Here is a 14,943-nt window from a genome sequence, read left to right as displayed (position 1 = left end):
GTGCAACATGTATCTCTACATGTACAGTACATGGAGACTTGTGCAACATCTACATTAGTCTTGGTTCCAAGACCTTCCTTGCGTACATGTATATTCCATGATCAATAACTGTCACTGTTAAAGGGTGCTATCTCCACATGTACAGTACATGGAGACTTGTGCAACATCTACATTAGTCTTGGTTCCAAGACCTTCCTTGCGTATATTCCATGATCAATAACTGTCACTGTTAAAGGGTGCTATCTCTACATGTACAGTACATGGAGACTTGTGCAACATCTACATTAGTCTTGGTTCCAAGACCTTCCTTGAGTACATGTATATGCCATGATCAATAACTGTCACTGTTAAAGGGTGCTATCTCTACATGTACAGTACATGGAGACTTGTGCAACATCTACATTAGTCTTGGTTCCAAGACCTTCCTTGAGTACATGTATATGCCATGATCAATAACTGTCACTGTTAGAGGGTACTATCTCTACATGTACAGTACATGGAGACTTGTGCAACATCTGCATTAGTCTTGGTTCCAAGACCTTCCTTGCGTATATTCAATGATCAATAACTGTCACTGTTAAAGGGTGCTACATGTATCTCTACATGTACAGTACATGGAGACTTGTGCAACATCTACATTAGTCTTGGTTCCAAGACCTTCCTTGAGTACATGTATATTCCATGATCAATAACTGTCACTGTTAAAGGGTGCTATCTCTACATGTACAGTACATGGAGACTTGTGCAACATCTACATTAGTCTTGGTTCCAAGACCTTCCTTGAGTACATGTATATTCCATGATCAATAACTGTCACTGTTAGAGGGTGCTATCTCTACATGTACAGTACATGGAGACTTGTGCAACATCTACATTAGTCTTGGTTCCAAGACCTTCCTTGAGTACATGTATATTCCATGATCAATAACTGTCACTGTTAAAGGGTGCTATCTCTACATGTACAGTACATGGAGACTTGTGCAACATCTACATTAGTCTTGGTTCCAAGACCTTCCTTGAGTACATGTATATTCCATGATCAATAACTGTCACTGTTAGAGGGTGCTATCTCTACATGTACAGTACATGAATATGAACAGATATCATCCACATACCAGTACCACTAACACACAAACTACATGTACTATCGTTTCAAGTCAGAAACAAACCCAAGTAAATATAGCACCCTCTGTAGTCTGAATTAATCCATGGCAAGTAAAAGCAATAGTAAGGTCTTGGAACCAAGAGTAAGACTATACCTATATACACTTGTACATACCGGCAGGTGAACATACATGTACCTGTACTGTAGTGTTCCACTCATTAAATTTTAGTAGATACCCGGTACATGTACATCCAATGAAGAATTCCTCCTGAATACATGTATTAGCAATAACTGCTTCATACATTGTAAGCAGGTAAGCGGAACACACATCAGGGCTTACATACCGGTACAAGTTAAAAAGTATTTTACGGGCCAAACGCCCATAGTCAAACCCTGAAAATCAAATTCCCTTAAATATGAACTCATTTTTTTCTCCACATGTTTGTAATTACAATGCATAGTACCGCACACATGCGTTGTTTATGTACATACAGGTACCGGTAGGTGCATCATGGATACATGTAGACACTACAGATTTTTGATTGGAGTTCAAATTTCACGAGACACTGCTACAAGATACTGAACAAAACCACAACCTACGGGGCAATACTTATGTTCATATTATTCATATATATGTAACTGTAGGAGGCAACAACGCACACCCCATAAAACATGCGCTAACTTGTACCGGTATGTACGTACATGTACATGTTTTCATACCAGTAATTTAACTTCAAGGAGGCACTGCTCATCACGCAAACCCATTTACAGAGTTGCTATAATGCCACATATACCCTTGGGAATAGTATGATCTAAGTACATGTACTTGACAGCAATGAAATATTGTACTCCTATCCTGAAGGCGTCAGTGGGTCTTTACCAGCAAGCCCTGTGGTAAATCTCCTTCAGAAAATTACCACTTCCACTACTGTTTGCACTCATGTACAAGAACACATGAACGGGTGCACTTAATCCTATAAAAAACTCAACTCCATGGGTTGGACTAATGCATCTTAATCCAATCAAACTGACAATGAATACCTTAACGGCTGTCACATCACCAAACAGGCCTACCAGTTCATGTATCTGTACTTACATGTATTTCCGAAACATTCAAGACTTGATGTATGAAATTCAATTTGACCTGATGCAAAATAAATGGTTTGTCTAATTCAATATCAATGCATCCCATGTTGTGCATTTACAAACATTATCTTAAGATTCAACTCAGTAGGTAACCACAATAAAACAAGTACATGTCATGCATTTGTTCCTGCATACAAATTAATTCATGTACCATGTAGCTTACATGTGGCATAGATCTTAGGAACTCCCTAATGATAAATTCTACAAGTACACAAACACATCCACCTACAATATTACATGTCCATACACTATCAACATTTTGTAATTAAACTTGGAATTGATACACTGATCACTGTTCTGACATTGGTCTGTCCACACTTACACATACATGTACATTTGCTCACAGCCAATAGTCATCTCTCCCTTAAACTTTAGAGAGTCAGGAAATGACCTTTAACAATTTTACTAGTACCGGTACATGTATAATTGTAGACATATGCATGTAGTTTATACAGTTTAACCCTAACCCTATATAATACTAAAATTACTACTTGTAGTAAAATGTAGTACTGAGCGCTGTCGCTTGGAAGAGGACATGACTTTATTGTTCTGTGAAGCCATAAGATACAATAGATAAGACAATGTACCATACAGTGCTGTGGCACCATGAATGCATGGCTTTATTGTTCTCTGTACAAGTAACAGTGGAAGTAACCTAGCCAGAAGTAGAAATTTGTAGCGCTAGGTCCTTCGGGCTTAGCTATTACTTAATATTTTTGTAGTACTGTGTAGTGTAAGCCAAACAATATGCTTGGCAGTTAGGGTTAATAAGATTTGGTTGTTAGTTGTCAAAAAAAATCAGGATTTTTATTCAGATTTTTAGTTAATTTTAGGGGTTCCAGTGGGACATGCACATAACTGTATTAACTCCTGCTTTTCAGGTTATCTAACACACCACTATCATGGAGAAATGCAATTCATCTGTGAAAACATGGATACTACAAGTATAACATTTGAGAAATGTGTCAAAATCTATGGCTTTTTATTTGCTCAACTTATACCAAAGATCACGGTGTCTGTCCACAGAGTGACAAACATGGAACGGATTGATTTTGCCATCCCTTGAGCAGATAATTGCAACAAAAATACATGCGGTAACTCTTCCTGAGAAAAGTTTTGACATTAATACTTTACATTATATTTGTATTTTTAATTTCTATCAGAAACAACACTAAGATTTGATTTTAGGAATTGCATTTATCTGTCCACCATTTTGTAATGTTTGTCACAAGTATTTTTCCCTCTCAATGTAAAAATCTTCAAAGATTTATCTTATAAGTATATACATGTACATGTATACATATACATGTATACATATTGCTCAATTTATCTTCAACCCTTCTGTGGTAACAATCAGAAACAGTGAAGACATGCAGGTACATGAATTTTAAGCAAAAAAAAAAAATGGCCAAATTTTACAGTTCAAAATGTGCATTGTGTGTCACACCGATACATCTTTTAATGTGGACAGATCCACATGCAACATTTTACACACATAAACAGTACAGTACATGTAAGCTGATCATCTTAGTATAACAGAAATACAGCACCTAGGCTACATATACAAAATGGTTTCTTTTGTTATATGTCGTATCATTTAATTTAATTAATCTAAATAAACGGTTTATTATACGTACTTAACTACAAGCTGCCAACAGGCCGAAAACTTTCAAATTTTGAATTGAAATTTAAGAATTGCGTGTCTGGTACATGTATATAAACACCATGTCAATACATGCAAGCTTTCCCCTACATGTAGTACATGTATACATGTACACTGTACAATGTAGCAAATCTTGGGTTCCTATGTAAATACAATAATTTCAAGATGCAGATAATGGTTACACAATACTGGTCTACGTATGTTTACTTCAACACAATGCACACTGCGAGTGTGGTTTGACCTGATCACCCTAGATAACAATTTATGTTTTCTTACGCTTTCTCTGCATTATAAGTGCATTGTACAAGTGCAAGCTAAAATGAAAGGGATACATTCCAAAGATGTAAATGGAACATGGACGATACTGTAATACTAACTTTGGTAATCAGCTACACATACATATACAATGTACATTCTGCCTTCTTCCCTTCCCTCTCCCCTTTTACATACATTACTCTCTACATTGTACATTACTCTCTACATTGTACATTACTCTCTACATTGTACATTACTCTCTACATTGTACATTACTCTCTACATTGTACATTACTCTCTACATTGTACATTACTCTCTACATTGTACATTACTCTCTACATTGTACATTACTCTCTACATTGTACATTACTCTCTACATTGTACATTACTCTCTACATTGTACATTACTCTCTACATTGTACATTACTCTCTACATTGTACATTACTCTCTACATTGTACATGACTCTCTACATTGTACATGACTCTCTACATTGTACATTACTCTCTACATTGTACATTACTCTCTACATTGTACATTACTCTCTACATTGTACATTACTCTCTACATTGTACATTACTCTCTACATTGTACATTACTCTCTACATTGTACATTACTCTCTACATTGTACATTACTCTCTACATTGTACATTACTCTCTACATGTCTCTTGAGCCTATGACAATCCAGTCTACTGCTACATTATATTTGCTGGGATTTACATGTGATTTGCCAAACTGACATGCATGCACATGTGTGGTCTGACAACCCACATGCCATTACGTCGAAGTACACACTTAAAAATTTATGACAAGTCTCTGAAGATGCACAAAAGCTCTGCTGATGGCAATCTTGACAATCATGCATGATGCCGTATACACACCCATATTATGTATGTAAATATATCTCATGTTCAAAGAATGTACATGTACATGTTAAACTATTAGCCAAAGGCCAATGGTTTCCAATACCAGACTACATGTACATAAATATTATCTGTATGTTGAACCACACATGTACATGTACATGTGTATGTACATGTGTATGTACAATAATACTACATGTACATGTACATGTAATAATAATCCAGATAAATTGTGTGCGAATCCACCCTGCTGGATGCTCAAGGCGCACCATTATCATTATCCCTGCACATTGGCCTCACAACAACTGAACATTCCTCAAACTATCTCAGCTCCCAGAGGAGCATACTAGCTGATGTTGCCTTATCAGGCACACGTGGCTAAACCAAATTTGCCCTCACAAGAAAGAGGCACGTGGGGGTAACGTGACTTGCCCAAGATCGCAGCATGCTGCCACCAGCTGGATTCGAACCCCCAATCCTATGATCAGAAACTACAAACCCTAACCGCAAGCCCTTTTGTAATTGGTACCGTCCTAACTATGACTACAGCACTACAGTTGGGCCAGTTCAACCATGATACAATGTACATTGTAAGGTGTAGTGTGCCAGTGAATGCAAGAGCGTGTGCCATTCTCATTTCCTACATTTATGTATCAGCTACACGTGCTGGCAAAATCCAGTTTCAGTTTGTGTCATGGATTAAATACTTGGTTGGCACACATGTGTTTTTGATGAATTCTGCCAGGGGTGAGTCTCCAAAACTCAGCGAATGTCGAGAAGGTTTTTATAGGAATTTGTCGACTCTAGTTGGGCCAACCCAACTGCAGTGATGTTATACTGGTACATGTACACGTAGTTGGGTGCAACATGGACACATTTGTTCAACATTACCGTACATGTACACAAACGGAATCCCTTGGAGTTTCCCCAAACAGAAATTAAGGCTCCCAATTTTCCCCTTGTAAATTAGACAGTTCGCAAGTACAGGGTACCAATACATACAGTGTACATGTACCGGTACATGTATGTTAATGTTAGTCCTTGTACCAGCAATACACGGTACATGCATGTACTGTACATCGATAAACAGACTGTGCAATGTCTAAGAATTCTCAAATCCAATACATTGATATCCATGCACATAGTAAATGTACACGTTGTACATGTACAACCATACATGTATGGTATCACAGTGTCCTGTTTCAGCACAATCCATGTAGCAAGCATGGGTTACCTACTTCCTCAAGAACAAAAGGTTATCAGTGTAATCCACGGTACTATCATGACTATATACATGTACATTGTATATTTGTACAATTCGTCTGTATTTACATGTATCTTGGGTGTTTCACTGATGAAATTCAAGTGTGCGTAATGTACAGTGTACAATCTACAAGGTGCAGGAGCGACTATTAATCAAGCTTCTGACTGTATGATTACATATGAGACTTTTCACCTCTAGCTATCAGGCATGCTGTGCACAAACACTATTGTAGTTCGTGCATGTACAGGGACGTGTTTTGGCAACCCCTAACCAGAAATCTGTTAGTGACGTCAAAGCAATAACCAAGAACATGTCACTGTAATGATGGCCCACAAAAATGAAGAACCAGAAACGGTTATGTCATCTGACAGAGGCAAGTGCAAGGAAGCAGACGACTCTGTTGAGGAGCGTCATTTTCACTCAGTATTCGGCATGTTTCTCACCAGTGCTGCGCTCTCTTTTCATGGACGTTCTAGAAGAAAGTACCTCTTTGCTACGCTGCACGTCACAACAAATTTTGAAATGTATAGTTCACTCATTTGAGGGGCCACAAAAATTGTTTATTTTCCACAATTTTGAAGCAGCGCTGAACCAACTCAAACCTCTGGTTCATGTTCAGTCAGAACAGTGACATCACGGTGGTATAACCAAAATACTTAACCAACCACCAAACCATTGACCAAACACGTTCATGGTTTGGGTAGTGAAAACTTGCCCAAATACTCTGCAGAGTTTGGGCAACTTTCATGTGAATGTGTGAAAACCTGCAGCATGTGCATGAGGGCCTGCCATGGGCACCATGTGCTAAACACCAATGCTAAAAAATGATGTCCATTGCTGTCACTTGGGCAAATCAATCTGCCTACACGAGATCTTCCCTATCAACATGACCGTACACAGACTCACACTAAACATGTCTTGGCTGGCTTGATATTATTTTTGTTTTGCACTGCACTGTGTAGGCCCTGCAGATTGGTCAGTCTTGTATGAAATCTCCTACTTTACTTCCTCTTTTCAAAGTATGTGTAACCATGCCGATCTTCAACAGCTGGGAGGACAAAAAACATGATAGACTGATGATGGCTGATGACTGACAGATGTCACACTGGCCAATAGCACAGCACAATCAAGTAATCATGTACAGGTTGATTTTGTGTTTTGCTTTGTTGTTTTTTTGTTTTGTTTTCTGGGAGTGGTTTTTTTTAATACACAGCAACATGGCAGAGAAAAAAGTGGTGGAGTAGGAAATCTTGCAAAGTGTAAAATTTGGCAAAAAACTTGATAAGTTTGTAACCTTGATGTAACATACTGCTAAGAGCTGATGCCAATTCAGGGGGTGTAAGTGGCCACTTAAAATTAAAGCTGCAAACAGCTAGCAAAAAGCTGAAATATAAAAAGTTCCCTTTTTTTTACAGACCTGGTGTACAAAAAAAGTTGAAATTCAGGTTCAACATCTAAACAAAAAAAGCCTAAAAATGCTAAAACGCTGAATTCTCACATCCCTGTTAGTTTGAAGATAGGCCTAGTAAATTTCCCAAAATTTGTAAGTATCTCATGACAGCCATGATGTATCTTCTTGGATTTTGGGTACAGATTGCTCTGTTGTCAGTCACTTTGTTTCTTTAATCCCCATACATGTACAAATTTGCAGTGATTGGTTGTGTCATGTGTTTGCACAATTCTGAAAGATTGGAAGTTCATTTTCTCACAGTTGTCTGTTTTAACATTTGGACATGAATGTTTAATGGCTACACCAATTACAATGCCAAAATGTTTCAATGGCCAGAAGAGGCATTCGGCCTACTACTTACTAGAGATCCAATTTTCTACAACAAGTAGACAAGGTAGACAACACCACCACCAACAGGATAAAAGTTACAAGCAAAAATTTGAACCACGGAAAGTTATAAACGTGATGAATTTATCAACATAGGCCCTAGGCCTAGGTACTCAATAAATATTTTGGTGTAGGCCTGCGCAATTGAGCCTACCACACAATAACATTACTCCCACATTTCAACGGCAGACAGTTCTTTTATTATTTATTCCATCTACTTATAGCACACGACACTAATGAGTATCTTTGGAGTGAATCATAATTATAGACCATTCATACACGTTCTCTGCTTCATCATGTTCATGGCCATCGTCTGACCGTGTCCACGAAGGATGCCGGTCTTGGTCTTACCTGCAATTCTGCCCTTTCGACTTCCCACTGCGCCCTCTCCATCTCAAACCGTGCCCATTCATGTTGAATAAAATGTAATATTCCCGGTATTGTGTAGTTCAATCGTTGGTTATCGTCATGCTGTTTACTGGGTAAGCTGTTCATCACATTTGCATTGCCAGAATTGATCTGGTTTATGTTCGGCGGTGGACCTGTGTCGTTTTCCATCGTGCTCCGAAATATTTTCCCCCGTCACAGCGAAGTCGCCTCCATGTTGGTAGATTTTCGCACTGGGTGTGTGATAGAAAAACACGCGTTACATGCCGGCCATAGTTCTCTCCAACTGGGTTGTATCGATACGATAAATCCGACTCATATTTATCCAGTGTTATCCAGGTGTTGTCGGTTGGAGATTGTGCGGCCCGATCGACGAAGGAAATAGTAAAAATTCCAAAGAATTCGAGGTTTAGTTTTCCAGGCGTCGTGATGGAGGACAAGATGTGACGTCAAATTGACAGGGCATAGCGAAATGTGATTAGGTTAACAAAAGAGGGCGCACTTTCAATTGCGAAATTTACCGCTGAAATAGCAGCCGATTTTTCCGTCACCCACAGGAGGTTAGGTCAGGTGCTTTTGGTGTACAGTTTTCGGTTAGAATTCCATACACGGACATCACTTAGTTTCCCTTGATGTGTCCGTTTTTGGAGCTCTTTCTGGAAATGATAGCATGACCTAAAAGCCTAATTTAGTCTGGAAAATATTGACGCAGTCTTACCATTGCATAGGCCAACTAGGCCCATTTATAATTTAGCCTAGGTTTGTGTACAAGTGATGTCCGTGTCCCTTGTATGCACAGAGCAGCAAGGAGTGTAACTCTTATTAGGATGGGAGTGGCCACTTGATTCGCTTTGTCTGTAGAATGCACCATTCCGGGTGTCGGTCACTTTACCCAGTTTCCACTTCCCCCCTAACTTGCTTCGTCGTATTGCCACTTTGCCCCAGCTGTGCTTGATTGCATTTGGAAACTCGGGCTTAAACAAGGTGCATTTTTGTAAAGGTGGCATCATGGATTGACAACATGTGACAATGAAAAAAACAATTGAGATAACAAGTGCCTGTCTCACCATCGGGCCATTAATTTAGCAGTTATACGTGTAGTGTCTTGAAAGTTCATATAGGGTGAACTTTAGAGTAATTAGACAAACACAACTAACACATCACTGGGTGCTTGGTTAGAGATCATCTGCGACCAGCATCAGAGTAGTAACTATAGACTGCAGGGCTCAGCATCTGAGAAAATGCAATATACACATAAATATCATTCAAAAGTCACAGTAATCGTAAAGTTCCGATAATCATCGATGAAACTGTTGCGCCCCAGCTATAGCATCAGTCCCAACTATAGTTGGGCCCGTCCCAACTAGAGTGCCACAGTCGGGCTGGCCCAAGTACAGCAGAGAGGTCCTGTGTGCATGATGTGCCCAGCATGTGCCAAAGTCATATCGTTTACAAATGTCATGTCATTGGTCATAGGGCTAAGTGCCACAGTTTTGATGAATTGTGTCAAGTGTGAGACACATTGACTTGGATAATGTTGAGACATTTACCTCAGACATTGGTCAAAAATAGTTGGGCCAGCCCAACTGCAGCACTACAGTTGGGACTGTCCCAACTATAGTTGGGACTTATGCTATAGTTGGGACGTAACAAAACTAAGCTCATACAATAACAACTTCAGCATAACTTCACTCCTTATGGCAAGGAGCAGTGTTATAGCCAGCCATATTTTAGTGCAGGAGAATTTAGTAATGGCAAACGTAGGGAGCAAAGCGACCGTAGGCTTGTCACCAGTGGGTCACGGCCAGGGGTCCAGAGACCCACTTAAGCCTTAATTAAGGGGACTATACATCGCTCTTTCAGTGAGTTTTTCATTCCAAACTGATTAAGAGTTCAAATTTGTTTAATTCTTCCAGGTAAAATCTGCCAGTGAAATTTTCATAGTGACTCATGTTTTTTCTAAGATTTTTAAGAATTTTTGTGCCGGTTGGTGGGCTGTTTCATCAAGCTTAGTGCTGGACAGTAGAACGCTGTGGTGGAGATGCCTGACCAGTACCAACCTGCGTAGCTACTGGGTAGAACACTGGTGAGGAGTCGCTGACTTCACTGCATTGAAAGAATTAAGATCATTGCCTGACTATGTGATTCCATATTGACATACATTGCGTAGGCTCAATGCCTGTAGACCGTTGATCATGTTCAATTGTAACATTTTCCTGGGTAAATTGCCTGAATTGGAACCTTTAGTTTGGCTGGGCAACCCGTTGACATTGCAGCCTACATGTGTGTAAAAATTCAAACAAAAGACTGAAGAGTTTACATTTGGGCGAAGTGGCAGTGGGCGATGTGGTTACAGGGGCGAAGGGATCAGGGATGAAGTGGCAATAGGGCATAGTGGCAATGGGGCAATGTGGTTACAGGGGTGAAGCGGTCAAGGGCGAAGTGACTGTAAAGCATGATAAACATCATTTCTAATGCACTAACAATGTGTGATGTGTCACTTGTGTTAACTATCGCAATGCAGTTACCCATTCGTGCGTGATCAACCAGTTTTGCCATGTATCATGTAGTTCTGCGTCAGCGCGGCTAGTATGCCTAGGCCCAGTAGAATGCTGCTTGTACACGATTCTCTTGCTTCTTCTGTCTTTGCCTTGGGCGTATATGCAAAACCCGTCTGTAATTTTGATATATTAAAACCCACTCGTTCAAATCATGTATGGTACGTGTTGTCATCAATCCTGTCTCTTCTTGTATTCCCTTTTAAAGATCCCGTTGCACTACGGTGTGCTGCGTGTTATGGCCACGGACTCACCATGCTGAAGTTCATCTTGATTATCTCCAAGCAGGGCCAGACTCGTCTGGCCCAATATTATGACGAGAGACGAGAACCGACACAGAAGACCTCGCTGGAGGCAGAATTGATCAGAAAGGTGCTTCTCAGAGGAAACAAAGGGGTAAGGTTGTTCTCATGTGGGCGGTGGACTCCATACCCTAGCCCCCCCCCATGGTAAAGCAAAAGGAGGGCTTTTTTACGTGTAGGTTTTTGGCCATATACCAACATGAATATTCACACTGTGTTCTCAGTGTGGTCTGAAGAGTTGCGAAAGAAAAAATCACAAGCTGGCTCATGTGGGATTCAACCCATGATTCCTGACTAGTGGAGATGTCTTAACCACTAAACCGTTGAGTTTGCCGTGATCGGGTGGCTAATTCAAAATCCAGTGCAGTAGCATATGCTGCATTTAGTCTGTGATGTTAAGTTGTCTTTGCGTCGGAAAAGGCATATGCATGACACACACCCCTTTGGCATTTATATGTACTGGGTACGTGTACTTCAAAAGCGACGGAAATGAAGTGAGTATTTTTAGATTGGGCTCAGCAGTCCCCAATCCGTCAAAGTACTGCAAAAATGGGTGTAGATTGTTTGTCATATTTTCCAGGATTTTGGGTTAAGGAAATTTTTGATTTTGTGTTCATGTTGGCACCGTAGTGGTATTTCTCATTCCCCAAGTGTGAATGTTAGTCTGATCCTACCAAGTCACTTGCTTAAAATGGACTTGCCATTTCTACAGGTAATTTTCTACTTTTTCTGTCATCTCTAAATTTCATTCCTTAGTAATCATCAATCAAGCTTGATTGCCCCAAATGGCTAATACTGGTCAGTATATCTCACACTTGTTTCTTTTCTCAGTGCTCATTCCTGGACTATCAAGACTTCAAGGTTGTGTACCGTCGGTACTTGTCACTGTATTTCCTCATCGGCATTGACAAGGAAGAAGTGAGGTCATTTCTTTGACATCCTTAGCGTACTTTAAATGCCATTGCTCATTTGTGCATTGTGATAGAGTTATTGAAATGATTGTAGGTCAACTCGTAAGAGGCGAGTCAGTCAGGGGCGAGTTGACCTGACATTGAAATAGATTTGGTTTTCATTGTACTTGTAAAACTTTACTAAGCTAATTTGCTGCAGTTTACCTAAGGAGTGCAGTCAGAGAGTAAAGCATTTCCCTCTTTAAAGAAGGCTAGCAAACTTGTAACTGCTCACACTGATTACCAAGAATGCTACATTTTCACCAATCTTGGACTTTGTATTTTGGTTTGTGTCTGTATTGTCATGTAATTTTTGTTTCATTTTGTTTACTTGCTTGTTTGCAAGCTATATTAGATGTGCTTGAATGAATTTCTTTTGGGGGCGTTTTTTTTTTCCAGAACGAAGTAGCAATCTTGGAATTTATTCACCTCATCGTGGAGACCTTGGACAAATATTTCCCCAAAGTGGTAAGGTCATAGGAATTCCATGCCAACTCTTTCCATACATGTGGCAACATGAACCACATAATTCTGTTGAATCATGATGGTCATGTTGAGTAGTTGCAGATCAATATGCCACCTGCAGCGTTACCCTGATCCACAAATGAGGCACCAGTTAATTCACCTTTTTTTCTGATCATGGAAAAAGCTCCCCGTATATGCAATTTTGTTCAGGACGTTTACAGCAGTTTTTGAAAACATCCACATTTTTATTTTTCCGCTACTAACAAAATTGAAGGGGTCTTTTTTTTGTCCAGCCTTAAAAGGTCGTTTTCTAAAATGAGCTTATTTTGGAAAGTATTTGAGAATTCAAAGCTGGAGAGACATAAAAGCATTTGTATGGATAATACAGTTGAACAATGACTTCTATTTCAGTTGTCATTTTTTCTGCTCTCTTTTTATTGATAGACTGACTTGGATGTATCCTTTAAAATACAAAGCCATGTGTCAATTTTACAGTTTACTTTACATTTTCATTTTTTTTGCGACAAGGCGAATTTTTTTGCAAGCTCACTGGTACTTAGAAACCGGTAAGGTACACATGGAAATGTTGACTTTATTTAGAAAAGAAGCTGTTTGTTAAACTTTTAGAATGGTAAACCGGTTAAATCTACTTAAGAGTGAAATGTGGTAGGACCATTTTTCAAACCTGTTTCCTTTCTGGCTGTGGCTCAAGCAAGCAGCTTTTTCAAATAGACTCAAATCTTTGACTTTGCATTGTACCACTTTTGCATGCTGCTGCGAGCTCCATTCATGAACAGTGTGGTATATTTTTGCATTGCATAGAGGTTCCATGGGGTTCACACCACATGCACATTCATTGCATAGCACCATGGCATGGACCACATGCAATCCATTTTCACTGGAATGTATACTTGTTATGTGGGCAACAAATTCAAAGCTACCAACCCGTCCTACCTAGCTTTGCCAGTAAAAGGGGATTGGAGCAGACACATGGAGCAAGTTGTACTGCACTTTTCGAGCTAAAACATCTGCCAGCAAGGAACTGAAATCATAACCCTCGAGTCTGGTGCCAAAGCCAGAAGTGAAACTAACATGTAGATGTAGATTTGAGACATGGCCTTGAAGGGGGTCCTTGCAGTGAGTTGCCATTATTCAAAGCACAGGGGGACGATTATTATATCTCTCTGCATATCAGTGAATTATAAGACTTAACCCAAGCTCCTGCAAACAGATCATGTTCAATCTGGACAAGGTGTACATGATCCTTGATGAGATGGTGGTGAATGGCTGCATCGTAGAGACTAGCAAAGCCAAGATATTGGAACCTGTCAGGCTGATAGAGCAGCATCGATGATGGAAGCCCATCAGTGAACTTGGGGCCTATGCTGTGGTTTCGGCTCCAAGCTGTTGAGCTAAGCCCGCATGCAACAAAAATGCAAAATCAACTGTTAACATGATCAGAAGACTAGGGTGCTGTTTCATGTTGTATGTTTTCGTGTTTATGCAATTCTCAAGTTCAGAGAAGTTGGTACCCTGTGTGCTGATAACAGTAAGACTGTTATTTTGGACTTCCAAGAACCAGTTCACCTCAGGCATCAGTGGTCTATCAACTGGCCTCACTTGGCTTCTCTTGAGAGAAGAAAAGGACACCCTCAGCCGTGCATGCGTGCAGCAAGTGTCAATGTCATGTCATTTCAACCCAGAATAGTCAACTTGGGCATTTTGTTCGTGAAATTCTTTAATTGGTCTTTTATATAAAATACTCAAATATTAAGATATCGCACCTCTGTCAATCCATTTTTAAAAATATTTATGTAAAGAAAATGACATGCTAAGGCCTGTTTCAAGATGCTTGATTGCCGCACCGACTGGAATAAAAACGTTTCAGGTAAAAGACAGATGATTATGTACATTGCTGATTATTCTCTGGATTTCTGGAGTGTTCACCTTTCTCTCATAGAGGTGAGAGTAGCAAAAAAAAAACCACAATGGTCAGGGTTCAAGATACATGCTAACCCCTTCAAGACATATAAAGCTGAGGGAAAGCCAGTTTTCTCTCTCCTGTTTTTTGTTGTCAATCTTTTGCGACCCTTTGTCATGTGACACTAAATACCATCCGTCACATGGAGGTACTTTGAAATTTCAC

The 14,943-nt window shown here is 39.7% G+C and overlaps 2 protein-coding genes across 11 annotated transcripts in view; one reads left to right on the top strand and one right to left on the bottom strand.

The window, feature by feature from the left end:
* LOC110990384 (striatin-3-like) overlaps positions 1–8,975 on the bottom strand; it is a 52,076-nt gene extending 43,101 nt beyond the window's left edge. The window contains exon 1 of one of the 2 annotated variants that reach the window (XM_087144926.1): positions 8,487–8,975. In XM_087144926.1, coding sequence (XP_087001052.1) covers positions 8,487–8,693 — 207 coding nt within the window. In that variant the 5' untranslated portion in view covers positions 8,694–8,975. The remainder of the gene's footprint in view (positions 1–8,486) is intronic. The other variant, XM_087144898.1, reaches the window with a different exon arrangement.
* Position 8,976: 1 nt separating this feature from the next.
* On the top strand, positions 8,977–14,695 carry LOC110990386 (uncharacterized). 9 transcript variants are annotated; one of them, XM_022255365.2, is made up of 7 exons: positions 8,977–9,082; positions 10,487–10,608; positions 11,289–11,476; positions 12,214–12,300; positions 12,732–12,800; positions 13,242–13,253; positions 14,029–14,695. In XM_022255365.2, the coding sequence occupies exons 3-7, from the start codon at positions 11,336–11,338 to the stop codon at positions 14,149–14,151; spliced, it is 432 nt and encodes a 143-aa protein (XP_022111057.1). In that variant the 5' UTR covers positions 8,977–9,082; positions 10,487–10,608; positions 11,289–11,335; the 3' UTR covers positions 14,152–14,695. The 9 variants fall into 9 exon arrangements, with proteins under 9 accessions (XP_022111057.1, XP_022111056.1, XP_022111060.1 ...); XM_022255366.2 differs by having other exon boundaries at positions 9,060–9,087; XM_087145119.1 differs by having other exon boundaries at positions 9,074–9,092.
* Positions 14,696–14,943: the final 248 nt, after the last annotated feature.

The sequence above is a fragment of the Acanthaster planci genome, linkage group LG01 (genome assembly GCF_054643075.1).
Source record: "Acanthaster planci isolate LZ-2023a linkage group LG01, COTS_SCS, whole genome shotgun sequence".
In the NCBI taxonomy this organism is placed as follows: domain Eukaryota; kingdom Metazoa; phylum Echinodermata; class Asteroidea; order Valvatida; family Acanthasteridae; genus Acanthaster; species Acanthaster planci.
This window is presented reverse-complemented; position numbering and strand designations above follow the sequence as displayed.